The sequence below is a fragment of the Staurois parvus genome, unplaced genomic scaffold (assembly GCF_062004578.1).
Source record: "Staurois parvus isolate SC_StPar_1 unplaced genomic scaffold, SC_StPar_1.0 ptg000059l, whole genome shotgun sequence".
Taxonomy (NCBI): Eukaryota; Metazoa; Chordata; class Amphibia; order Anura; family Ranidae; genus Staurois; species Staurois parvus.
The window spans coordinates 5,262,712-5,290,586 of record NW_028317855.1 but is presented as its reverse complement, the minus strand read 5'-3'; the positions used below and the strand labels follow the sequence as shown (position 1 = coordinate 5,290,586).

At 42.3% G+C, this 27,875-nt stretch overlaps 1 protein-coding gene across 1 annotated transcript in view; it reads right to left on the bottom strand.

Moving 5' to 3' along the window:
• The window catches only part of LYST (lysosomal trafficking regulator), a 310,685-nt gene that overhangs the window by 235,355 nt on the left and 47,455 nt on the right, over positions 1–27,875 (bottom strand). The window contains exons 5-8 of the mRNA XM_089668582.1: positions 23,532–24,480; positions 14,429–14,590; positions 11,392–11,542; positions 4,112–4,320 (exon numbers count right to left, since the gene is read on the bottom strand). Of these exons, the coding sequence (XP_089524708.1) occupies positions 4,112–4,320; positions 11,392–11,542; positions 14,429–14,590; positions 23,532–24,480 (1,471 nt within the window). The remainder of the gene's footprint in view (positions 1–4,111; positions 4,321–11,391; positions 11,543–14,428; positions 14,591–23,531; positions 24,481–27,875) is intronic.

Below are 27,875 nucleotides of genomic sequence, written 5' to 3'. Positions count from 1 at the left end.
AGTGGGATGCCTTATGCTCGCTCTATGATCTGGTATTAGTGAACAAATGTAATGACAACACAGAGGCACAGTGTGGATAGAATGGTTAAACCACAAATGATGAAGTTCGCTTTACAAATGTGCCCAGACAATGGATATAAAAGTATTTACATATTAACAGGCAGTAAAAACAAACCATAGCTGACCTCTTTAGGTGCTTGTACCGTAAAGTCCAGTTTCAGTCAACTTCTGAAAGAAACACCTGCTGTGTGTTGACAGAGCACCAACAGCCTGCCAAGATCTACTCTCCATAGAACACAGCTGAAATTTGAGTGCCTCTGCTTTCAATGAAGGCTTGTTTATATATATATATATATATATATATATATATATATATATATATATATATATATATATATATATATATATATATATATATATATATTACACACACACTATATTGCCAAAAGTATTGGAACACCCCTCCAAATTATTGGATTCAGGTGTTCCAATCACCCCCATGGCCACAGGTGTACAGATCAAGCACCTGGGCTTCTACAAACATTTGTAAAAGAATGGGTCGCTCTCAGGATCTCAGTGAATTGAAGCGTGGTACTGTGATATGCTGTCACCTATGCAATAAGTCCATCCGTGAAATTTCCTTGCTACTAAATATTCCACGGTCAACTGTTAGTGGTATTATAACAAAGTAGAACCAACTGAGAAAAACAGCAACTCAGCCACAAAGTGGTAGGCCACATAAGATGACAGAGCGGGATCAGCGCATACTGAAGTGCGCAGAAGTTGCCAACTGTCTGCAGAGTCAATAGCTAAATATCTCCAAACATCCTGTGGCCTTCAGATTAGCACAACAGTGTATAGAGAGCTTCATGAAATGAGTATCTATGGCCGAGCAGCTGTATCCAATTCTTACATCACCAAGTGCAATGCAAAGTGTCAGAAGCAGTGGTAAAAAGCACACCGCCACTGGACTCTAGAGCAGTGGAGACATGTTTTCTGGAGTGACAAATCATGCTTCTCCGATGGACGTGCCTGGGTTTGGCGGTTGCCACGAGAACAGTAAATGCCTGACTGCAGTGTCCCAAGTGTAAAGTTTGGTGGAGGGGGGCTTATGTTGGGGGGTTGTTGTTCAGGGGTTGGGCTTGGACTCTTAGTTCCAGTGAAGGGAACTCTTAAGGTGCCAGCATACAAAGACATTTTGGACAATTTCATGCTCCCAACTTTGGGGGAACACTTTGGGGATGGTCCCAACATGACTGCGAACCAGTGCACAAAACAAGGTCCATGAGTGGAGTCTGCGAGCCAGGCCTGCTCGTCCGACATCAGTGCCTGACCTCACAAATGCGCTTCTGGAAGAATGATCAAACATTCCCATAGACACACTCCTAAACCTTGTAGGCAGCCTTCCTATAGGAGTTGAAGTTGTTACAGCTGCAAAGGGTGGGCCAACTGAATATTGAACCCTACGGACTAAGACTGGGATGCCATTAAAGTCCATATGCATGTACAGGTAGGCATCCCGATACTTTTGCCAATATAGTGTGTGTGTGTGTGTGTGTGTATGTATACATACATACTATAATGTGCATAGTAAGACCACAGGATCCAAACCTTGAAATAACATTGCTTCCTATGGTGCCCATTAAAGGTCCGGTGCACTGGCAGTGCGGAGTGAAAAAGATTCAGGTCCGATTTCTGAGCAGTGCTGTCTGGTTCAGATGCGGATTACAGGCTCATTGACTTCTATGGAAACCGCTTCTGAATCACATGTCATAAGTTTATTAACACGATTTCATGCTGGTTTTCTCCCTGATCCTGATGTAAACCTGACCAAAAATGCTGAACAAATACTGTATCAATTAGTAGTTAAAACAGAGCTTCAATTTGCACCTCACATGTGTGAATCCCCAATAAGCGTTGTTACCCATGTGGGCTGCTCAGTAGCATACAGTGAGGAACAGAAGTATTTGAACACCCTGAGATTTTGCAAGTTCTCCCACTTAGAAATCATGGAGGGGTCTGAAATTCACATTGTAGGTGCATTCCCACTCAGAGACAGCATTTAAAAAAAAATTTCAGGAAATCACATTGTATGATTTTTAAAGAACTTATTTGTGTTACACTGCTGAACATAAGTATTTTAACACAGAAGAAACAGCAAGAATTCTGGCTCTCAAAGACCTGTTACTGTTCCTTTAAAAAGTCCACCTCTACTCCACTCATTAATCTAACTTAGTAGCACCTGTCTGAGCTCTTTAAAGACACCTGTCCACCCCACAGTCAGTCAGACGCCAACTACTACCATGGGCAAGACCAAAGAGCTGTCAAAAGACACCAGAAACAAAATTGTGGACCTCCACAAGGCTGGAAAGGGCTATGGGGCAATTGCCAAGCAGCTTGGTGAAAATAGATCAACTGTTGGAGCAATTGTTAGAAAATGGAAAAGGCTAAAGACAACTTTCAGTCTCCCTCGGACTGGGGCTCCATGCAAGATCTCACCTCCTGGGGTATCACTGATAAGAAAGGTGAGGAATCAGCCCAGAACTACAAGGGAGGAGCTGGTCAATGACATGAAGAGAGCTGGGACCACAGTTTCAAAGGTCACTATCGGTAGAACATTACTCCGTCATGGTTTCAAATCATGCATTACACGGAAGGTTCCCCTGCTGAAGTCATCACATGTCCAGGCCCGTCTGAAGTTTGCCAGTGACCATCTGGATGATCCAGAGGAGGCATGGGAAAAAGTCATGTGGTCAGATGAGACCAAAGTAGAACTTTTTGGCTAAGCTTCACTCGTCGTCTTTGGAGGAAAAAGGATGAGTTGCATCCCAAGAACACCATGCCTACTGTGAAGCATGGGGTTGGTAACATCATGCTTTGAGGGTGCTTTTCTGTGAAGGGGACAGGACGACTGCACTGTATTAAGGCGAGGATGAATGGGGCATTTATATTGAGATTTTGAGCACCAACCTCCTTTCCTCAGTCAGAACATTGAAGATGGGTCATGGCTGGGTCTTCCAACATGACAACGACCCGAAGCACACAGCCAGGATAACCAAGAAGTGGCTCCGTAAGAAGCATATCAAGGTTCTGGAGTGGCCTAGCCAGTCTCCAGACCTAAATCCAATAGAACATCTTTGGAGGGAGCTGAAACTCTGTGTTGCTCAGCGACAGCCCCGAAACCTGACAGATGTAGAGGAGATCTGTGTGGAGGAGTGGGCCAAAATCCCTGTTGCAGTGTGTGCAAACCTGGTCAAGAACTACTGGAAATGTTTGACCTCTGTAATTGCAAACAAAGGCTTCTGTACCAAATATTAACACTGATTTTCTCAGGTGTTCAAATACTTATGTTCAGCAGTGCAAGACAAATTCTTTAAAAATCACACAATGTGATTTCCTGATTTTTTTTTTTTTTTTTTAATTCTGTCTCTCAGAGTGGGAATGCACCTACAATGTGAATTTCAGACCCCTCCATGATTTCTAAGTGGGAGAACTTGCAAAATCACAGGGTGTTCAAATACTTCTGTTCCTCACTGTATATGTGGATGCTTACCTAATGCATAGGAATTTTAAGGTTTGGGTATCCTTGGTGATTTGTATTTATGTACATCATTAGACTGCATAAACAGAGTAGTACCCAAGCTCAGCACAGTGGGACCTGTAAATAATGGACTTATGCATATATGCATTCTAAATTATATACATTTGTTGTTTACTTGTCGTTTTAGTTGTGTTTGCAAAGTGACAGATATTCAATTAGTCATTAGCACAGTGCTTTTGTTTTTTCAATTCTTGCATATTCATTATCAGAACTTTGTGCTTGCTGCATTTTTATGGAATTGCTCTAAATAAACTAAATGCAGATTTGGGAATGTTATACCATTGTGCGTAGCCTGCAGAGCACGTATTTGTGGATCTCTTAGTTCTCAATTATGCTTTTAAATTATATGTATAAAGCTAGTCTTTTACAATTTCAGCTGTGGAGCATGTCCTTCTTAATATTTAAAAGAATTATTACACTATCCACAATTATCTTTACCTCCTTTGGTTTTCTCAGTCAATCCTCTAAATGATACGTTTCTAGCAGATTCAGACAAGTTAAATAACTTACTTGCTGTACTAGAAGCATTGTGTTTTTCCTCTTGGTTTTTACTATTTTCAGAAGACTTTGAAAAACACTGGTAAGCAAATTTAGGTTTCCATGATCTTCAGAAAGCAAATTCAACACTAGAGCACATATTTCTGGATATAGTAATTCTCCATCTCTGTTAAAATCAACATCATTAGATATTCCCATTTCTTCAATCTCAGGTTTCATGCCTTTCGGGTCAGGAAAAAAAAACAAATTTATAAAGTCATGAGGGTACAAATTATAGCTAAAAACTACAAAGTGGAATGCTATAAAAAAAAATATAATAAAAACAATTCAACGCTTAAAAAAGGTAATGCATAGTCATAAAATCCAATAATCCAAAGCAAATATATTAGTAAATTTTATGAAAATTTTGTGACATATAGGGGATGGGGGGGCATGGCTGGCTACTACTGTACATGTGAGGGGACATGTGCTGTTGAGTTGCTGCACTTAATCCTAAAACTATCATGTAAAGAACCCTGCTGCCTTAGATTCTTCCAGATCTCCTCTGTTTTAAATTCCCTGGTTTGCAATTCTCCTTTATGGCCACCATGACAAAGCAGAAAGAGGAAGCAGGTCCAACTGAGTGCAGCAGCCAGGATGGTGGGGGCACCTCACAGACCCCAGGGGGAGGAAGACAGCCTGAGGCTGGAGGTGCACTCCTTCAATACCCCAGCAGAGCCATCAATGTCTCCACTGGATTCTATGGCTGCCTTGTAACCCCAGCCACCAAACAGTGATCAAGCTGCAGTATCACAGGACATGATGGAGAAGAAGACGCAGATTCGGTGAGCACAGCTGACCCTGAACCCACAATGATAGGCGTTCTATCTGCTGTGAAGCAACGCAATGCCCTCCTTCATAGCATTACTAGCCAAGAGCAGGCTGTCAGAGACATCAGACTTTTCTTCTCTACGGCATGATCTTCAGAAAGTGCATGAATGCACTTCTGCACTGAAAAGCCATTATTTTTATTATTATTATTATTATTACACAGGATTTATATAGCGCCAGCGGTTTGCTCAGCGCTTTACATTATAGTGGGAGACAATACAGTAACAATACAGTTCGATACAAGAGGGATTTGAGGGCCCTGCTCCTTGGAGCTTACAATCTAGGAGGGCGGGGTGAATGGTACAGTAGGTAGTCACTGTGGGGAATGGAGTGGTTGGAAGAGCAGAGGATTTCAGAATTAGCAGAGAGCGGGATAGGCTTCCCTGAAAAAAAAGGTTTTCAGTGATCACCGAAAGGCAAGTAGAGTAGGTGATAATCTGATAGACTGGGGTAGGAAGTTCCAGAGGATAGGTGATGCCCTGGAGAAGTCTTGGAGACGAGCATGGGAGGAGGAGATAAGGGAGCTAGAGAGTAAGACGTCTTGCGAGGAGCGGAGTGTACGGTTTGGGTGATATTTAGAGATAAGATCGGTTATGTAAGTTGGGGCAGTGTTGTGGATGGCTTTATATGTCATTGTTAGAGCTTTGAATTTTATCTGTTGGGCAACTGGGAGTCAGTGGAGGGATTGGCAGAGAGGGGAGGTGGATATGGAACGGTTAGTGAGGTGGATGAGTCTGGCAGCAGTGTTCATGATAGACTGGAGGGGGGATAGTCTATGATGAGGTAGGCAAATGAGGAGGGAGTTACAGTAGTCAAGGCGTAATATGACAAGGGAGTGAATAAGTTGCTTAGTTGTTTCCGGGGTTAGGAACGGTCGTATCTTGGAGATGTTGCAGAGGTGAAGTCTACATGATTTTGTCAGCGATTGGATCTGGGGCTGGAAGGACAGATGGGAGTCTAGGATTACATCTAGTACCCTGGCGTGAGGGGATGGACTGAGGATGGTGTTAGCGATATTTATGGTGAAGTCAGTGGGGGTGGCGCGGGCAGGGGGGAATACTAGGAGCTCAGTTTTGGAGAGGTTGTTAGAGCCATGTTAGTGATTTGGAGCTAAAAGCTGATATTATAACTGCATTCCATAAGGCAGGTGCCAACTTTTTATTTAAAGATCCAGAGAGAACACTGAGAAGCACAAACCGTTTTTTTTTTTTTTCTACTGGTAGACCTGCTGAAACACTCTTGGCTCTTGCTTATCCACCTCTTGAATTGCACGGATAGGTAAAAACCTTTTGCAGAAATACAGATTTCAAGGACATCTCCTCTAAAAGAAACAGCCATGCCGTTTTAAAAGTTTTACACCGAGGTGCAAAAACAAAGGTCTAGATTCCAAAAAGACAAGAAGCGCCTTCAGCAATTGCGGCTCCATCATTCAGTGATATACCCTGACAAACTCCAAGTGGTTGGAGATCACAGCTTCCGCTTTGACACTGTGGTAATGGATGCTGACTGGCTGGACAGGTATTACAGGTCGGTACAATGCAAATCACTCTGCTGGTGAGATGACCTCTCCTACTACCACCTTCTAGACATGCTACAGCCATAGTTCCCAAAACCTGTGCCCAGTCTTTAATTTGGCTCATTGCCATGGCAGTGGATAATTTACCATTTGAGGTTTGAGCTCTTCCTCACTGCATTAACTATTTCTGCCTGTGGAATTATCCTGTGCAGGCAAGTGGTCCCTCTACAGGTCCTCTCGTTATCAAACCAAAACACATTTATAGTTGCGCCTGTTACACGGATTTCTTCGGGCTACCCAATTCTCAGCTATTCCATCTTAATACTTCTGTAGCTGGATCCCTGATCTGTTATGTTGCACTGAGCTCACATGGATCGTGAAGAACTGGACCCTACCACCATTTATTTCTGAAAGGAGTGTTTCCCCTGTTTTAATGGACCATTCGGTTCCTTGGCTTGGTTGTTTGTTTTTTGTACCATTAGACTATGTTATGTGTCTTTTCATGTTATTGTTTTTTCTGTTCCAGCTGTCTACCTTTACAACTCCAACCCAATTGCACTATGCTGCAGCCTTGATTGTCATCGCTTGCACATTCTTACACCATCTACCCCTCCTGTCAGACAGATGCTATGGATGTTCATTCATGATAGATCAAACGGTTAAACGTGTTTTATGGGTTGTTGGTAGGATGAATGTTCTCTGAAATGTCAGTCTGTCACTGATTATGTGATATTTATTTAGCCCTCCTTAATCTGTTTGCGCGCACACACACACCACTGCTGAAACCATATGCCTGCTTGAAAAGACATTTGTTTAACCTCCTTAGCGGTATTCCCGAGTGTAGCTCGGGTAAAATGTCAGTACCAAAAGCGGTAACCCCGAGCTACACTCGGGCTTACCATGCGGCGTTGCTCAGGGAGTCCCTGCAGCATTTACCTTGTCCTTCGCTCCCACGATGTGTCCCCTGCAGTGTCCCCGGCCATCTCCTCCATCCGATGCTGGCATCCTGCTTCCGTGTTCCGGTCCCTGTGACGTCGGGACATACGGGCGCCGGAACCGGCGGCAAATTTGAAATTTTTAAAAAATTTCATTTTTTTAAAAATGATTATTACATAGTAAAACATTGCTGTTTCAATGCATTTCACATAGTGAAATGTTTCCCTAGTGCTTTGTCCTGTGCCCTGCCTGCATTTTAACTGTTCTTTCTGCCTGGAAACTTAGAAAAGTCCATGGCGTCCAAAAAGCGTCCCTTTACGTCAAAAGCTGTTTTAGACCAGCTAGAGAACAGCGATAGTAAATCAGAACCACTTGCAGAATTGAGTGATAATGATTCGTGGGGAAATTCGTCATCAGACACTGAAAACGATTTTGCGACTTTGCTAAGCGATGTGCGAATTTGCCTCTGTATTTCAAATTTCAGTGTTTTTGGTTTGATTATATTATTGAATTAAATTTATTATATTATTTTTTATGATTTTTTATTAAATTATAATTTATGATTTTGTGTTTCAAATTTTATCCTACCTGGGATATTTACTAGACTCTTGTTCGTACAGATTTCAGTGAGCTATTCCTAAAAAGTACAGCCTACAATAAAAAACTACATATTTCCATGCAAAAAAATGGTACCGCTTTCAGCACAAAAAAATCGGAAAGAATCATACCGCCGAGGAGGTTAAACAGCATACCACCCATAATATTCCTCCTATGCTTTGGTGTATCTGTGCTGTTTCATCAGGGTGTTGTACTCCTCAGCCAGAAGACTGAGGTAGATGGCAAGGGTAGGTTTATTTTAGCGCACTGCACATTGTATGAACTGGAATGCGTGATTGCTACCTTTTTTCCTACTTGCTCCTGGTTTCTCACTGACCTCCTGCCATTTCCCAATGCTGCTGCTGATGCTCCGTAGACCGATATCCAACTCACTTAGTGTACATTGACTCTCTGACCCCCTTTGGTAGACTATGTCAAGAATTGGGATTGCATGATGTTTGGCACCTAACCCATCCTATAAAAATTATATAAAAGTGAAAAAATAAGTCCCAATTACAAGAATTAGAAAAATATCAAGAAGGTGTAAATGTGAATCTTCAATTGCTAGGCAATCAAACGCTATCCATGTGAAAACGCATGTCACCCACTCCATCCTCAGAGAAGGCTTACCAGATGTATTTGACTGTCAAATTATGGAATGGTCAAAATCAGCTAAAGAATGATCATTAAGCAACCTCTCCAGCCTCCTCCATAGCCTCCAAATGGTGTTCGCCCACTCCGTATTGACCGTCAATGCATGAGTTGTCAGGCATAAAAGTGTCCTCTTCATTCTTCATCTTCATGGTGCCTCCCTGCTTCCTGTGCTGTCACTCCCATGTCGCCTATTCAAAGTTTTTCCAGGGTCCGTTTACAATATAGTCCTATTGCGCATCAGCAAGATGACATCATGTAACTCCTTCCTTCTGATTTGGCTGATGGGTAAATGCTTTTTACCAAGTCATGCATGTATGTCTTGTAAATTCTTTGTATCAGAATTTAGTGATGACAGCTTATGATCTATTTGAACTAGCGCAGATTTTGATGTTATATTCACACAGAACCAATCCTGATGATGTACAACTTTAATGTCATTCTCAGGGGCGGACTGACCATTTGGAAACTCGGGCACTGCCCGAGGTCAGTAGGGGGCCCCATGAGATGTCCCTGGTACCTTTTTCATAGGCTTTTTTGAGTTTGGACACAGGGGCCCCATGATCCCCTATTGCCCGGGGGCCCCATGAGTTTTCAGTCCGCCCCTGGTCATTCTAAATCCCATAACGTCTTATTCAGCACTGACTTTGTATTGGGTACCTCTGAAATTCTCCCATAAGCACACTCTTTGACCAAACAACCCAGAGGGATCTCAGACCTCTCTCCTTGTAGTTACGTTTGCCCCTGTTTGGATGGGTACGCAGACTATATGAAGTTTCAACCCCTTCTGGATGCCCCTCTTCCTCATGCATACCTTCACTTATGCATAAGGAATGGAGAAGGAAGGCCACATAGTGTCCAGCTTTAAACTGCATCATGGGACAAAGCAAGGTTTCCCACTTTCACTGCTGCCGTTCACAATGGTGAAAGAGCCCTTGGCCTGCCTGTTAAGACAGTGTGTGGAGGTCGTTGGCTATTTCTCTCATCACTAACTTCTGCCAGTTCTCCAGCTCATAAATTAAATTGGGACAAATTCATGCTATTGCCCCTAGATCCCCATCCTATCCCACTGGATAAAACCCTCTCCCATATTAAGGTGATCTCCCAAATTAAATATTTAGGCATAAAAATGTCTACTCTTGTTAATGATTTTTGCACTCACAATCTTGTCCCTCTGATACCCAGATTTATGTATCAGTGTTCATCCTGTTGTAAATGACCTATTTCAGTGGAGGGCTGCACCAATCTACTAAAGATGATCTGGATGCCCCAACGGCCAAAATCCTTGGTGGGAAAAAGAAGCCACCAAGGATTTTATTAGAAATACTTCAGCATCCCAAAGCTCAAAATCCCTGGCTCTAACTGCTGCACATCTCCCGAACTTGACTAGCAGAGAACGACTCGCTTTCCCCTCTGTAGGGGAACAAACCCTCTGTATGCCCTGGAGACCCTTACCTACTGAAAAACATACTCACACTTACCATCTATACAGTTAGTAAGGGGAGCTTTAACAACAGGTTTTGGAACTGGGCTAAGGTTGGTTTAATCCTCTCTCCTATTTCTGAATAAAACACAGGCAAGTGCTTTCAACAACTACAAGCTGAATTCCATTAAGGCAGATGGGTACTTTATCAATACCTTCAACTACTAAAAGCATTTATGGTGCAGAACACTACCCTGTCTCTGTCCATCTCTGACACATCTGTATTTGATATAACTGTCAAAGCTGATGATTGTAGGACTTAGGTTTATGCACTGCTCTTAAATTCTGGCTTAAATTTCCATTCTGCTATAAAAGAAACTGGGAAAGATATCTTGGTCCTATTCCTGATGATATTATTTAATCTATTCAGTCCATATCAGTCTTGCTCTTGGTTTCAAAAAAATGGTCTATGCTCGGACTCCTGTTGCAGCAAATGTGTTTGACTACAGTGGAAGTTAATATACCTCCCATGGCAGTGCCCAAAACTTAAACAGTACTAGTCATGGCTTGCTACAAGCCTCAGGTTGTTTAATACAACCCTTAACAATGTGATACATACCTCTCTGTAAATTATCCACATTGCCTGCATATTGGCAATTTTTTATACTTTTGCTTTAGATGAATCCCTGGAACGGCCCCTGGCATTCTCTAGATCACTATTGGATGCACGAAGATTGTAAACCATTTAACAGGTCTCTACCTCTCCACCCTTTATAGAGGAATGGCTACAAAAAAGGTATATAGCATATGGGAACACACTCATTTAATGCAAAATGCCATGCATAAATTAAAACCGCCTGTGTTTCCACTGGTTGAATGCAGTCGATTCTACGGCTACCATGAGAATGTATGCTTTCTCTCCTAGTTTTTTTTTTTCTGTTACCCCCACTGAATTAATGTACTTTCTAGATTGTATAGTAAGTTAATGCTGCTAGTTAGGTACTGAACCTTGAGCTGTATTTGACAGCATTTTCCTCTGTGTCTTGTTTGACGTGTGTTTTTGTATGTGATATCCCTGACAAGAAAAATTGGATTCTTAAGTACTAGGAACTAGCTAAACATTGCACTCTACTGCACATATATTTTTCAGTTGTTTCAACATAACTATACACTCCTTAAATCCCGAAAAAGATACATGACTTACTCAAGGCAAAAAGTTGCCTTTTGCTATTAACATTTTTTTACAATTTCTTTTGTCTGCAGAATAAATATTTAGCAGAGAAACAAATGCTATAGTACCATCATCATCAGAGGCTTCCTCAGGGTTGCTTTCACTGTCAGCTTCATATCCTTCTTCTTCTTCATGAAGACTCAGGTTAACACTGTGCACCTCATCTCCTTCATCAGAAATTTCTTTGTGTTGTAAATTCAGCTGATTTGATTTATGTACCTAACAAAAAACATTCAGAGGTGCTGGTGAGCAGGTAAAAAGGGTTGAAGCCCACACCCTAGTAAATCTTTAGAAGAAAAAAAAAAAAGGAAGCAAAAACTAGAAAGACATTTTCAAATCAAATACACAATTTTCTAAATTGTGATCTAAAATATATAGTTTCTAGGCAGGTTTTTTTTTTTTTTTTCTTACAGCCAATATCCCAATGTAACAGTCAAGTCAGAAAGAAATTATTTTACAGATCCAATTATACAGGTGAAACTCGAAAAATCAGAATATCGTGCAAAAGTTCATTTATTTTAGTAATGCAACTTAAAAGGTGAAACGAATATATGAGATAGACTCATTACATGCAAAGCAAGATAGTTCAAGCCGTTATTTGTCATAATTGTGATGATTATGGCTTACAGCTCATGAAAACCCCAAATCCACAATCTCAGAAAAATTAGATTACATAAAATCAATAAAACAAGGATTGTACATAGAACAATATCAGACCTCTGAAAATTATAAGCATGCATATGTACTCAGTACTTGGTTTGGGCCCCTTTTGCAGCAATTACTGCCTCAATGCGGCATGGCATGGAAGCTATCGGCCTGTGGCACTGCTGAGGTGTTATGGAAGACCAGGATGCATCAATAGCGGCCTTCAGCTCTTCTGCATTGTTTGGTCTCATGTCTCTCATCTTTCTCTTGGCAATGCCCCATAGATTCTCTATGGGGTTCAGGTCAGGCGAGTTTGCTGGGCAATCAAGCACAATAATCCCACGTCATTGAACCAGGTTTTGGTGCTTTTGGCAGTGTGGCCAGGTGCCAAGTCCAGCTGGAAAATGAAGTCAGCATCCCCATAAAGCTTGTCTGCGCAAGGAAGCATGAAGTGCTCCAAAATCTCCTGGTAGACGGCAGCGTTGACCCTGGACTTAATGAAGCACAGTGGACCAACACCAGCAGATGACATGGCTCCCCAAATCAACACAGACTGTGGAAACTTCACAGTGGACTTCAAGCATCTTGCAGTGTGTGCCTCTCCATTCTTCCTCCATACCCTGGGTCCTTGGTTTCCAAATGAGATGCAAAAGTTGCTCTCATCAGAAAAAAGGACTTTGGACCACTGAGCAACAGACCAGGTCTGTTTTTCTTTAGCCCAGGTAAGACGCTTCTGACGGTATTTGTTGTTCAGGAGCGGCTTGACAAGAGGAATACGACATTTAAAGCCCATATCCAGGATCCGTCTGTGTGTGGTGGCTCTTGATGCACTGACTCTAGCCTCAGTCCACTCCTTGTGAAAGTCCCCAACACTTTTGAATGGCCTTTTCCTGACAATCCTCTCCAGGCTGCGGTCATCCCTGCTGCTTGTGCACCTTTTTCTTCCACACTTTTCCCTTCCACATAACTTTCTATTAATGTGCTTTGATACAGCACTTTGGTAACATCTAACTTCTTTTGCAATTACCTTTTGAGGTTTTCCCTCCTTATGGAGGGTGTCAATGATGGTTTTCTGCACAACTGTCAGGTCAGCAGTCTTTCCCATGATTGTGATTCCCACTGAACCAGACAGAGACCATTTAAAGGCTCAGGAACCCTTTGCAGGTGTTATGGCTTAATTAGCTGATTAGAGTGGGACACTGAGTCTAGAATATTGCACCTTTTCACAATATTCTAATTTTCTGAGATTGTGGATTTGGGGTTTTCATGAGCTGTAAGCTATGATCATCACAATTATGACAAATCACAGCTTAAACTATCTTGCTTTGCATGTAATGAGTTTATCTCATATATTAGTTTCACCTTTTAAGTTGCATTACTGAAATAAATGAACTTTTGCACGATATTCAAATTTTGAGTTTCACCTGTACAGTGCTCTACTGATTCTACTATGAGTGATACATATTTTGTTAAGAATTAAAGAATAATTAGAGCCAAAATTAATTTGGGGGCTAAGAATATGCATGCATCATACATACTGGGGGGGAGTACAACGGGGGAGAAGGATCTTGGGGTTCTGGTAGGTCACAAGCTTAATAATGGCATGCAATACCAAGCTGTGGTTTCTACGGCGAGCAAAATCCTCTCTTGTATTAAAAGAGGTATAGACTCCAGAGAGAGTGATATCATATTACCCCTGTACAAATTAGTAAAACCTCATCCGGAATATGCAGTTCAGTTTTGGGCACCAATTCACAAAAAACATTGGGGAACTGGAGAAAGTACAGAGAAGGGCAACTAAACTAATACGAGGCATGAAGGAGCTCAGCTATGAGAAAAGATTAGAGGAACTGATTAAAGGGGGATATGATCAACATGTATAAATACATCAGTGGTTCATATAGTATCGGTGTAGAGTTATTCACCCTAAGGTCATCAGAGATGACAAGGGGGCACTCTATGTCTGGAGGAAAAGAAATTTAATCTCCAAAACACAGAAACGTTTCTTCACAGTGAGAACTGTGAAAATGTGGAATAGACTCCCTCAAGAGTTGGTTCTGGCCAGCTCAGTGGATTGCTTTAAAAAAGGCCTGGATTCTTTCTTGGATACACAGAATGACTGGATACGAACATTTATAGGTAAAGTTGATCCAGGGAATATCCAATTGCCTCTCGGGGGATCAGGAAGGAATTGTTATCCCTGCAGGAGCAAAGCGGATCATGATTTGCTGGGGGGGTTTGCCTTCCTCTGGATCAACTGTGGGTATAGGATTATAACTTTTTTTTTTTTTAATGGTTGAACTGGATGGACTTTTGTCTTTTTTTAGCCAGACTAACTATGTAACTATGCAAGTTACCAAAGGTAAACTTATCCTTTAAGGTTTGACCAAGAAATCTTAATTGTTAAGTATTATTTAAAACATATATTAGTAATGAACATTTACACCTTTAATGACATACCTTTTCTTTTTGCTCCTCAAGATGGGCAGAGACGAAAGAAAAATTTGAAACAGCAATGCGAAGAAGGCAATCAACAATATGCGGAGCAAGATTAGTTTGGAGAACTCTGGACTTTGCAAGAAGGTCCTGAACTTCAGCCATTATGTTTTGTACAGTAAGATTCTAAAAAGAGAAATTGCCAATTACAAAAAAAAATGTTAAAAAATAACTACATCTTTTATTATTATTATTATTATAGGGACATGTTAAACTTGTTTTTCACTTTCAGTAGTAAAGTAGACACCCCACCATATACTTACCAGTCTACACAGATTCTCAAAAAGTTAGTTTTCAGCTTCTGAATAATTTTTTTTTTTGGAAAGCGCAAGCAAACCTTAGCTACTAAGCACATCAGCAAGTGGTGAATGAAAAATTAATTTTCCACATCTAAAACAGTAATGGTTGTTTACTGACTGGTAAAGCCGATATAAACCCACTCAAAAATATATGTTTCCTTATCTCCATTTCCTGCTGTTTTAAAACAAAAAGTAATAACCATTAAATACTTTTTACCAGAACTGTGCTCCCTTTAAAGCAAGTTTGTCGTGACAGAAGTATCGGGGCTGACACTGCAGGATCCTTCTGAAAACTCTAGATGCCTGGTTATGTCTGGATTTAGTATGTTTATGTCACAGTCCCAAAACAAACATGCTATAAATGAGTGTTAGAAAAGTGTCAAAACTGCTTTTCTTTATCGTACATCACGGGACACAGAGCAGGCCATTCATGACTATGTGGGTTATATGCCACCTATGGGCGAATGGATACAGGCAGATCAATCAAAGTACTGCCCTACATAACCCTTCCTACACAGGAAGTACTTCAGTTTTTTCACCAGTGTCTGTAGGGTAGATGGTCACTGATGTGCTGCATATGGTCTTGGAGCATACTTGGGGGGGGGGGGGGGGGGTCTGGAACGGTTCTGTTGAGAATCAAAGACTTCAATTGGATCCATTCAAAAAGCGTTTAACCAAAATGGATGGTGACCAATCCTCTTTGGATAGGAGAAAACCCTCCAGGTTTGCCTGTAAGCCAGCCTTACGGTGCTGGATCCTGCATAATGGAAACCTGTGCAATGTTTGTTCTCACCAAGGTGCTTTCCAGCACGGTGTACATAGGTCAAAGAGGGTGGACCCCAAATAAAAGAGGGACCAAGTCCTTGAAAGTCTTTTATGACAGACCCTGCTGTGATGGGTGAAAGTTGGACTCCTGTTATGATTCAGTCCTGCAGCAGGAATGTCTGCATTTGCAGTGTTTCTTTGGAAATCTGTCTGGTCATTCTTTGGTGGCCACAGGGGGCATAATGCTGTTAGCTCTGGCTGGGCCATGGTCTGTGTGTCTCTGAAAAAGTATTGGGCTGCAGTTTTCTCCTCCAACCACTAGAGGCTGCTCTCTATAGCCTACTCTTGTGCACTGGAGGCAGGAAGAGAGGAGTGGCCATTTTGGCTTATATCTGAGGTCACAGAGATAGCAGGGACACAGAGCTTTCTATGGCTGGATGATGATGTGTGATTATTACCTGTGGGGGAGCTACATGACGACATAGGACATTTTTATACACTTCATTAGTCTGCATTATAAAAGCGGGCTTGGAACCCAGTATGGAACCAAGTGCAGTTAATATTGACACAGTTCTTTGATGAAACAATACGCTTCTAGAAAGCGGGGCATTTGCATCATTGTATTACATTATTGCATGCATACCTGCATAATTATTTGCATTGTATACTAATGCATAAACTGCATACGTACATGCATATTAAAATGCATACTTGCATAAAATGCATACGTACACTGTGTGCACAATTAGGCAAGCTAGTATTTTAACCAAATTAGAATTGTTATGCATATTGTTAAACTCCAAGCTGTATAAACGCTTAGAATGCATGAAGGTAAAAAACCTTCTCTGTGCAGCCTCCCCCCCGATACTCACCTAAGCCCCCTCTCGCTGAAGTGATGTGCCCAGCCGGTCACAACACTCATTCACAGTATTCTGTGAATGGGAAAACTACAAGACCCAGCAGCCTATGCAGCTGTCGGCTTGTAGTTTTTGTTGAACTACCAGAGTGCTGTGAAGCACCCTGGTAGTTCATTGAGCCTTCTTGTCAGTAAGCATCTGCTTGCTCGTACAGGATGTATGAGCAAGCCAATATACTGACAGGTCAGGGGGAGACCTGCATGGCACATGGGATCTGCTGATCGGTGGTGCAATACAGAGGCTCCACAAACAAAAAATAAATGCACATTTTGCTACCTGCAAAAAAAAAAAAAAAATGCACTTCCAGAAGAGGTAGGCAGCCGAGAGGCAGATGCACTGCCCTCAGATCCTGTGGACTCATGGGGATAATCTGGCAATATTTGCATTTCACAACTAGTGGTGTCAGGTGTATATGAGCCGTGTTTGTTTGGCATTACAGCTCTTCCTGGTCACAGAGCAGCAATAGACTGCAGATGAATCACCCTGAACGCGTCTGATATTGTCTGAACTTGGAAGCTAAGCAGGGTTAGTACTTGGAGGGCATACTGGAGGGGAAAAGCTTACAGCAGAGGCTATGATTTGAGAAGATATCAGGCACAGGATGCTAGGGCAATCTCTGAGGCGATTCGAGAAACCCTACAGATTTGCAGGCCCAAAACCAAACTGGGATGTAAGGTCTATCTTAGATCTCAAGCCACAAGACATAATTCTAGACGTCCTTCTGTTTCGGATGGAAATCAATCTGATTAGTAGTGGCCACTCTGCAAGAGATAGATTTTGGGTGTCCATAGTCCTCAATGACGCATATCTTTACATGTCTATTTATTTCAGGCTCATCAACAGTTTCTGCAATTTGTAGGAAAGAATCAACATTTTTTGTTTTGGGGCACTGAACTTTGGGCCCCGAGTGTTAACAAAGCTCCTAGCCCCGCTGCTGGGCTTGCTGAGAACACAGGGGGGTGTTAATCTCAGAATACCTTAATGTTCCTTTGCTCAGGGAGCAGTTGGTTCCACGTTCAAAGCGAAATATGGGAAACAAAAAGGTATCCTTCAATACATCTTTGCATGAGGAAATGGTATCTACATTTTAGCAGTTTCCTACGTGCAGTTACACTTCAGATCTTTTGAAGAGGAACATTCTGTCTGGATCATGAAGGTCCAAGCATTGGATTGCCGAAGGCCTTTGTCCCCAGGGTATTGCAAAGTCCAAATTGGTGGTTATTCATAATCTTGAGAAGGGTAATTTTTCTTCCAGTGATATGGAAGATAGTAACCACCAATGCCAGTCTCTCTGGTTGGAGGGCTGGTTTGGTCTGTTGCCAATTCTTCCAGATACAATCACTGAATAGAGAATGATGAGGTAACAACTGGGACAGCGCAGAGGCCAAGTGGTTAGCACTTCTGCCTGGCAGCTTTAGGGTCATCGGTTCAAATCCCAACTAAGTAACTACCTGCCTGGAGTTTGCATTGTCTCCCTGTGCCTACGTAGGTTTCCTCCGGGTACTCTGGTTTCCTTCCACACACCAAAGACATGCTGGTATGTTAATTGGTTCCTGTCTAAATTGGCCAGGGTATGTGTATGTATGAACGTGAGTTAGGTACCTTAGATTGTAAGCTCCTGGAGGACAGGGACTGATGTGAAGGTACAGTGTATATGTAAAGTGCTGCATAAACTGATGGCATTATATAAGCACTTATAACTTGACCCCATACTGTGCTTAATGCAAGCCTCTGACCCACGCTATGTTGGAGGGAAGATGATACCCAAGCCCCCTAGAGTGAACGAGGATGGAAAACCAAGGCTTCACACCAAACAATATAAGGTCTCCAGGAAGGAAAGACTTATGAGCCCTTAAGATAATCAGAATCACTAAGCCAGGCAACCCCCTGTCCTTCAGAACCTGGATTTCAATAGTCATGCTGTCAAGTCCCACAATGGTACAGCAGGGTGGAACACTGGCTCCTGAGATAGAAGGTCCCCTCAAAGAGGCAGCCGCCAGGGAGGGTCCACCACAATCCACACCACCTCGGCATACTACAGACGGCAAGGCCAGTCCAGAGCCACCATGAAAAACGGGATTCTTTTGGCCCCTATCCTACGTAGTAGAGGTGTAGTCGGGGGGGGGGGGCAAAGATGAGATAGTGCATCTGTTACGTCCGCCAGAGGATCCAACAATCTTGCCACAAACCATGAACCCTTCAGATTGAGGTGGGATGCGAGGGACCCACATCTGATGTCCACCAGCAAGGCAGAGCTGATGGAGCACTAGTCCGCTTGCCGCCTATTGATCCCTGAAATATGCATAACAGACAGAGCCAGAACTAACCGTTCTGCCCATCACAGGATGTGAGACACCTCCAGAGTCGCTGCTGCACTTCTCTTGTCCCTCTTATGCATGACATGCTGCCGCAGTTGTGTTGTCTGGCCAGATCTAGTTCGGCAGATCCAGTAAGCAATTCATCTAATGTGACAGGGACAACCTGATTACCCGAAGCTCCAGGACATTAATGGGCAGTCAAGCCACCTCCATAGCCCAGTGACCCTGAGCTGAGTCCGACCCAAAGACTTATCCCAAACTTGACAGGCTGGCATCTGCTGTGATTGCAGTCTCTCAAAAGGGAAGTAAAGTCTTCCCATTGCATACAGCAGGAGACCACAGCCCCCAGAGAAGAGAAGCCCCTGTCGACCACTTCACGTGAATTAGAAATGTCCAAGGAAGAAGAAGGGTCGGATTTGATGCTCTGAATGGAAGATCAGCCCCAGATACTCCAAGCACTTAGAGGGGGTCAACACAGACTTCCTGAGGTTCAAGATCCACCTGAAGTGCTGTAGGTCCAGGACTGGATGAACTTCGTCTGACCTGGGAACTGTGAACAGATTGGAGTAAAACCTTCTGAACCTCTCGGGTTTTGGGCACCGAAACAATCAATCTTCAAAGGAGCAGATTCTGCCTAGCCCAATACAGGACCCACACACGTGTCAGCTAGTCACAAAGGGAGGGAAGAACCCGGCTGACAGAAGTGAATGAAATTCCAATTTGTAGCCTGAGTGAATGAGTTTGCAGACCCACTTCTCGGGAATGGAAGAAGTACATGGGTCTGGAAGGCAGAGAAGATGAACCCCCAACCTTGGAAATGGGTGGGGGCAACCACCATGCTGAGGAGGATTTATTCATAAGCTTGGAGGGTTTCTGGGGCCAGGGGCACTTGGTGACACCTGAGGGAACCTGAAGGGATTGAGGTCCTTTGTCAAGGACCCAGGGGAACACAAAATCCACTGATGTCCCAAAAAAGGGTTGGTCCTGCCCTCCTATGATAATCCTTTCCCAGCTTTGACCGAAGAAGAAAGGTACTCTTGCCACCTTCAGGTTTTAGAGAAGATCGACCTACATCGCCCCAAACAGCTGGTCTCCCTGGAGAGACAAGTTCACCATGGCCTCTTTACAGGTCTGGTCAGCCAACCAGCAGCGGGGCCACAGGACCCGCCGCAGTACTACAGCTGAAAATGGAGAGTTGGGAGAGGAGAGAAGCAACAACAAGGGACATGCCCCAAAACGTACTGTAGTCCCTGGACCAACTGGTCTGCAAGCTCTACAAACTCTTGAGGCATCTGGCTAAAAGCCAAGGCTCGTTGCAAAACCCCTGCCCCATTCAGACAGTGTCTGAGATAGCAGAGCCGAGGTCAGCACAGACCGGAACACAGAACCGGTGAGGATGGAATGAGCTACTGCCTGCACCCTGCATCCACAGGGTCCTTAGAAGAGGGAAATTCCTCACCTCTTGTTCAGCTAGGTACAGTTCTCAAAAGTTTACTTACCCTGGCATGGCTTCATATGATCATTATCCTTCAATAAAAGAGCATTTTTTGGCATGATCAGTCATATTTTCAATATCAATTCCAAAATTTCACAATTTCTGCCAGGGTATGTAAACTTTTGAGCACAACTGTATATACTGTATGAGGGTCCCCCATAGTAGGTGGATAGACTAAACAGGCTGAACTGCTGTAATACTGACACTCAGTGGCTGAATGTCTCCTTGCCATGGGAACTCTGCTATACTGAAGTTTCTATCTGCCAAACCCAGCTCTGATGAAGAATGGAGCACCTTCAAAACGCGTTATATTTTATCCCCCCCCCACCCCTTTGGATTTACCTGTAACCCTGTGTGGATTATGGTTAACTTATGCCTGTTTTACCATCACTTTTATTTTTAGCAATTTCCTAGATAAAATAAAATTAGTCACTATTTATTTAGGTAATGCGCAAGGTTTGTGCGCTCTTTCATCCTCTTCTACAGTAGGTGGATAGGACCACTTCTTCAGGCATGTCCCTTCAAAAGGGGCCACCGCACCCCCTGTACAACAGACCAGGAGACGCGCAGGCATACAGCCATGAATCCGCATGGAACTTTGTGCAGCTGCAACCAACTAGCAGGAGCCCAGTAGAAACAAAACAGCGCCCGGACAGAATATAGATGCCACTATATATCCAAAAAGACATATGTCCTAGAAACACCCAACCAGCCATGCGTATCGGGTGTCGATGACCCTTCTGCCACCACTAAACACACCATTTAGACTCTGGGGGGTCATTGTAGAACACAGAGAAAAAGCAGAAGTCGACCTCACAACCGTGAGTGAACAGAACCACGTCCCTGCATACTGTGGCCACAAATGACACTGAGTGAGCCAATCAGGAACAGCCACCACCCTGCAATGCCACTCACAGGACAAAAGGGTGTCAGGGAAACACCCCTAACAGCGTTACTTCCAATGCTACTTATAAGTTCTGCAACACAAGAGGGAAACAAAGCAAAAAGCAGATGCCCGGCCCAAACATGGCGGTGTGCAGGGCCATCAGAGCTGCCACCCGTTGAGCCCCGCACCCTCAAGGCCACCCATCAGTGTGAAGGCGCCAGCCCTAAACCTCCGCCTTGGGCTCAGGAAGATACACTGAAGGAAGTGATGCAACAGGAGGACAGGGACACCTCCCACTGAAATAGGCCGCAAAGCCCCAACCTAAATTTTCCGGCAGCCCGACCGTGTGATGCATGCATTCAAGGGGATCAAGTGCACAGGTTGGGAAGAAGAGGACTAAACACTCTCACTCCTGCAGCGGTGTCACCATCTGCAGCCCCAGCCCAAGACATTCATCCCCCTTGGACACTAGTAAAAAAGCATGATGACAGAGGGAGGATTATACCTGACTGGCCAACAGCTTGTTTGCTAGTGTCCAATTTCACCTGAAGGCAGTAGTATAACCCAATGGCCTCTCAAAAACTGAATACTGTGTCCCTTAGCAAACAAGGAAGAAAAAAGGATTCTTCCTCATTTCATGATAGTGGGTGATGTCATGCAAACCATTCATCTTTACCACCAACTGGACATTCAGAATGGCAGTATAACACATAACCTAATACTACTGAGCTATTGATTCCTTGCTGCATACAGTTGTTTCAAGCTTTGTGGGCATCACAAGTGTAGTGTAAAGTTATGCATTTGGGGGCTAAGAATATTCATGCATCTTACATACTAGAGGGAATACAACTGGGGGAAATCAATGGTGGAGAAGGATCTGGGAGTTCTGGTAGATTATAAGCTTAATAATGGTATGCAATGCCAAGCTGCGGTTTCCAAAACGAGCAAAATGCTCTCTTGTATTAAAAGAGGTATAGACTCCAGAGAGAGAGATATCATATTACCCCTGTACAAATCATTAGTAAGACCTCATCTGGAATATGCAGTTCAGTTTTGGGCGCTAGTTCACAAAAAGGATATTGGGAAACTGGAGGAAGGGCAACCAAGCTGATAAGAGGCCTGGAGGAACTCAGCTATGAGGATAGATTAGAGGAACTAAATTTATTCTCTCTTGAGAAGAGGAAATTAAGGGGGGTTATGATCAACATGTATAAATTCATAGGTGTTCCATAAAATAAACTATGTAGAGTTATTCACGTTAACCCCTTCACGCCTAAGGGTAAAACAAATCCTAAAGCTTAAGTAAAATCTTACAACTTTGACATGTGTTAGTAAAACCGTACATATCATCACAACTACTTTGTACATCCAGGTGAATTATACCTTTTTTTCAGGACAATTTGGGCTTTCATTTGGTGGTAAATGGTAATGGATTCTCCTGATTTTTTTTTCCTATCAAAGGAAAACTGGCCCAAAATAGTAAAAAAAAAAAAAATAATATTTTTTTTTAATTTAGCTGTGTGTTTTTTGTTATTACCATAATCTACCACCAAGAACAATCCAAAAACATTTTCCAGCTCTTGACGATAGCAGCGATACTATATATATGTTACTTGTTGTTTTTACCTGTACTACAGCCCTGAAACAATAGTGCACATATTGTTTTTTTGTTTTTTTTTTCATTTAAAAACAAAATTTAAAAAGAGAGAGATACATACAATGTATCTCTCTCCTCCATTCAGAGAGGAGAAAAAAAAAAAAAAAAAAAAAAACAAGGGGGGCGGGCGTCACAGTGACTGATCAGTGTGATAGCTAATCAGAGGCTATCACAGTGATCAGGTTACCAGGAATCAGGAGTCCCAGGTCCAGATTGTTAGAACAGGACCCCCCGGTCTTTGTGCTGGGAGCACGCTGCACAAAGTCAGGTATACAAATATGCAGCCCCACGGAAAGAAGCCCAGTTCTGTGAGGCAGCATATTTGTGTGATCTCAGTGTGAAGGGGTTAAGGTCATCACAGAGGACGAGAAGGGTAATTAAAAAAAATAAATAAAAGCCATCCACTGAAGCAGTGATATTTTCCAAGGTCATCTGGATTTCTTTATCATCGACTTTTATAGCTATATAAAGGATTTTACTTTTACAGTGCTTGTTGTCAAGTACTTTTTTTTTTTTTTTTTTTTTTTTTAACAGTTTGCTATCTTTTGGGACTTGTCATGTACCCTTGGCTAAATGTTTTATTTTTAGCACATTCACTGCTCTGCTACTATACACTCCAATTACCGAAATCTCCAGTAATAAGATAACAGTTATGAGAGTTCTGACATTCTGATTAATATTTGATGCAATAAATTCACAAACAAAAACTATATAAAAATAAAGACATTACCTGAGAAGCTTCAAACTCGGATTTGAGCTGGTTGCTTCGTGCACTATGTAGACAAATAGCCAACAGTGCTTCAAATAATCTCACAGCTTCAACTGGCCACTCTTTCACTTCAGTTGAAAGAGAACTAACAAAGAAAGAACCATTAGATGAAGAACATGGAGCATCAGGTTGAGGATAACTCAAATAGAGTTCTTTAGATAAAGCACTGTGACGTGTGCATTCCATTTTGCAATGGGCTTCCATGCTAAAACATTCTTCTGTAGGTGGACTTAATGTTTCATGATGAGAAACAGGGAGAACGTTACTTCTTAGATCTTCAAAGCAGCTAGAAAATTTATTTATTATCAAAAGAGTAAATTTGTAACACAAGTCAAAGCCACCAATTTTGTGGAATTGTTTTTGCAGCATTGCATTTGAAAGGTAAAGCCAACAACACATAGACCAAATATCTGCTGCTCTGTGTATTTGTTCAGTAGATGGCAAGACCAAGCTTTCAACATTAAGCTTTGGTAATATGCTTCGTGGTTCACTCGCAGTACTGTCATAGCCAGAAGTGTCCTCGGACTCATTTACCGATTCAAAGTCAGACTCTGCATCTTTGCTCACACTTAAAAAAGCCAAACAAAGAAAAAGGTTGATAATGTTTGTTTTTTGATGAATCATCTTTTTACGCTTTGGACATATCTCTTTCAAATCAGTATAGTTCTTCGTTTGCACATCATGTAGCCATTGTTGGGGCTTTGAAAACTGAACATGAAATTCCAAAGGAAGTGGGTTTGAATCACTACTGCCATTTTCTAAGTTAGGTGTTAAACAGTCCATCTGTTGCTCTCCAAAGCAAATAAGAGACTCAAATGCTTTCAAGCAGAAATATCTCAGAGAATCCAAATAATTAAGCTCAGTAATTTGATTCAGTCCATTTGAATTTAAGAACACTTCTCGTATTACACTGCATAACAAAAAAAAAAAGAAAGAAAAAAATTACCTCAAAACCAACATAATACCTAATAAAATTGGGAAATGTGTTTTATTAAAGCGTTAAAGCCAACTTCAGCACATTTTTTTATTGTAGTTTTGGATAAACCTGGGAAGAGTAAAGACTAATGAAAAGTTTTTATTACTCTCTGTGACCCCATCAGAAACCACCTCACTTTCTTACTTGTGACGTCAGGATGAAAAAAAAAAAATTTAGGAGAGCAGTCACCACTGGGACAGGAAGGCAAAGACAGTTATATTAATCTAGCAGCTGGTCTGACCCTTTCCTATTTCACTGAAAAACATTTTTTGCCACAACCTACAGGAAGCGAAGGGAAATCTCCAATGGTAACAATGAGCGCAAATAAACATAGGGAAATATGTTTATTTATGGATATCTCTTACAAACATATAGAAATCCACAGTGAACAAACCAAAAAATTAATAAATAAAAAAAATTCCCCAAAAAGTTCATCATAAAAGTCCAATGAGTGTGAATGAATTAAGACATCAAAAGAATTCCTAAAAAATGGTGCCCAAATAGATCCACAACCTTAACCAATAGTGGCAAGATGCAGGCTTGAGAAACGGATATGACCCCCTAATTAAAGAGAAGTCATAAACAACATGGCTGATGGTATTTGCCATCAGTGGAGTCTTTCCTCACTTCTCCACAGAGTCACCAGGCAGCAGACTTAATTTAGGTTGCCACCTCCAGTCCTCAATCGCATTGACCCAGGGAAGGAATAGAACACAAATGCCCTTCATAGTGTAAAAATTAGCAGGTACCAGTTAGAATATTGCACTCACATATGATAAAAAGCGATTAGGCATTTAAAAAAAAAAAAAATTAAATTTCAGCCGGCAAACAAGCAGATTCCAGATCAATTTTGATACATGATGTCAGCAAATGCTCTGCCCTACACATTTCATACAAGACATTTTTCGGCGCTAGACATCTTTTACAACAAAGCATGTAGGGCTGGAGCCATTTGCTGATGTCACCATGCACCTGAACCAACTTGAAATCTGCTTGTTTGCCGGCTGGAATGTAAATTTTTAATGCAGTTGAGTTGGTGTAGCACTCTCAACAAAAACATGTACTAATATACCAAATAAAAACCAATTGCCACAATTTGTGAAGGTTCTGGATATATGCGGGCACCATTTTTTGGAAATTCATTTGGTGTTTTTTTTTGTGAAATTTATTCACACTCACGGCCTTTTATGATGAACTGTTTAATTTATTCATTCGTTTTTCGGTTTGGTCAGGCACGGTGGTTTTCCATATGTTTAATTGTATGAGATATATCCCTTCTTTATCTTATTATTGTGATTTTTTTTTTTTACATATTTATTCAAATTTGGTATTTAAACACAATTTAGTACTCTCTCGAGCCCATCATCCAGAATTGTATTTATTTTCCTTTTTTTTTTTTAAACAGTTTTACTTTAAAACTTTGTGCAAGTTAACATATGGAAATAAAATTAAATGCAACTCTCTAATCATTAATATATCAAATTATTTTGGTTTTTATTGCAAGCATTTTAACTATCTGAATTTGAACTTGTACTTGTATCAGCCTCCTGCAATACTCTATAAAGCAGTGGTCTCCAAACTGGGGCTCTTTGCCTGCCTTTATCTGGCCCTTGAGGCACTATTGCTCCCCCAAAACAAGGCACTATTCTCAGACTGACACCAATAATGGGGCACCATTCCTCCCATGGACACCAATGACAGGGCACAATTTCTTCCCCTGATAACAATTGGCACTGTTCCTCCCACAGACACCAATGATGGGGCACCATTCCATCCACTGACACAAACAATGGGGCACTATTCCTCCGACTGACACCAAAAATGTGGCTACTATTCCCCATGCTGACAGCCACGATGGGGCACCATTCCTCCCACTGACACCAAAGATGGAGCATTATTTCTTCCACCGATACCAATAATTCACACTATTCCTCTTGCTCATATGAATGATAAAGCATTTCTACTCACAATGGCCATAGTCCGGCTCCTGGAATGTCTTTAAAACAGTAAACTGGCCCTTTGTTTAGAAAGTTTGGAGACCTCTGCTATATAGCAAAGCCCAGACTAGGAGAGAAAAAACCAGCACAAGAAGTCAGTCAGTTGTGCTGCAGTGCTCATGTGCACATATGGATAGAAGAGAGCAGAGTAACAGAGAGAGAGAAGTCCATCAATTTGTCGTTTCTCCTTGACTGTCCAGTCAAAAAGTAAGAAATCACAAAACACTAGTAAGTTTGACTTACATGAAAAGCTCAGGAAATCTATATAAACATCCTAAGCCCCCAAATATGCTAAACTAAGCACTCCCAGTAACAGCCTCAGCCCTACATCCCAGCCACTAAAAATCTGTATGGGTATGTCCCAATGGATAATCTTTTTGAGGTTAGAGTGCAGGCAACCACACAAACCTTTAACATCCGGGCTGTAGACAACGCAGGACTCTGCAGAAGGAGGTAGGGATGCACCTGAGTGGGTGAATGGTGTCTCAGTTTAGTGTATTTAGAGTGTTTATTCTGCATTTTTATACATCTCTTGAAATGTAGCTTGAAGAGATATTGACACTTTGCCTATTCAGGGTAAAGTGACAGTGAGATTCTAAAGAGCAATCCTCTGCCATACCAGTTATACTCACATTACCAATGATCTCTTGTCTCAGCTGCAGTTGGCACTGCAATCCAATGAGCTGGCTGTGTATGTGGCTAGGGAGGGTGGTGAAGTCACCCACTCCATCCTGACGGTGCTTCTCCCTAGTCATTGGCTGCTAGTCCTGTGAACGGTCAATGAGGTAGGTCACACACTCCCCTATACTTGAAAGCACTGTATTTCCTATCTGGCAGTAGCGGAGCTGGAACACTGATAATGAGAGTATAACTGGGATGGGACCTTTAAAAACATACTGAATGGGCTAAGCAACAGTGTGCCTAACTGCGTGGGGGGGGAGCTCCTGGCCTGGCAGATAGGGCTGTGTTGTGTAAATCTGAGAAGTGGGAAGAAATGGATGCAAATCCTTTGGCAAGTAATACTGCTCCTGCATTGAAAAACAGCAATGACAGCAAAAATTACATTTTTAAAAAATTTCAAATTTCCCGCCGTACGTCCAGACGTCACAGGGACCGGAACACGGAAGCCGGATGCCGGCATCAGCCGGAGGAGATGGCCGGGGACGCTGCAGGGGACACATCGTGGGAGCGAAGGACAAGGTAAATGCTGCAGGGACTCCCTGAGCAACGCCGCATGGTAAGCCGAGCGTAGTTCGTATGGCCCCTACATGCTTGTATGTATGCCTGACAACATTGAGGCATGCTCCTAATGAGATGGATGGTGTCCTGGGA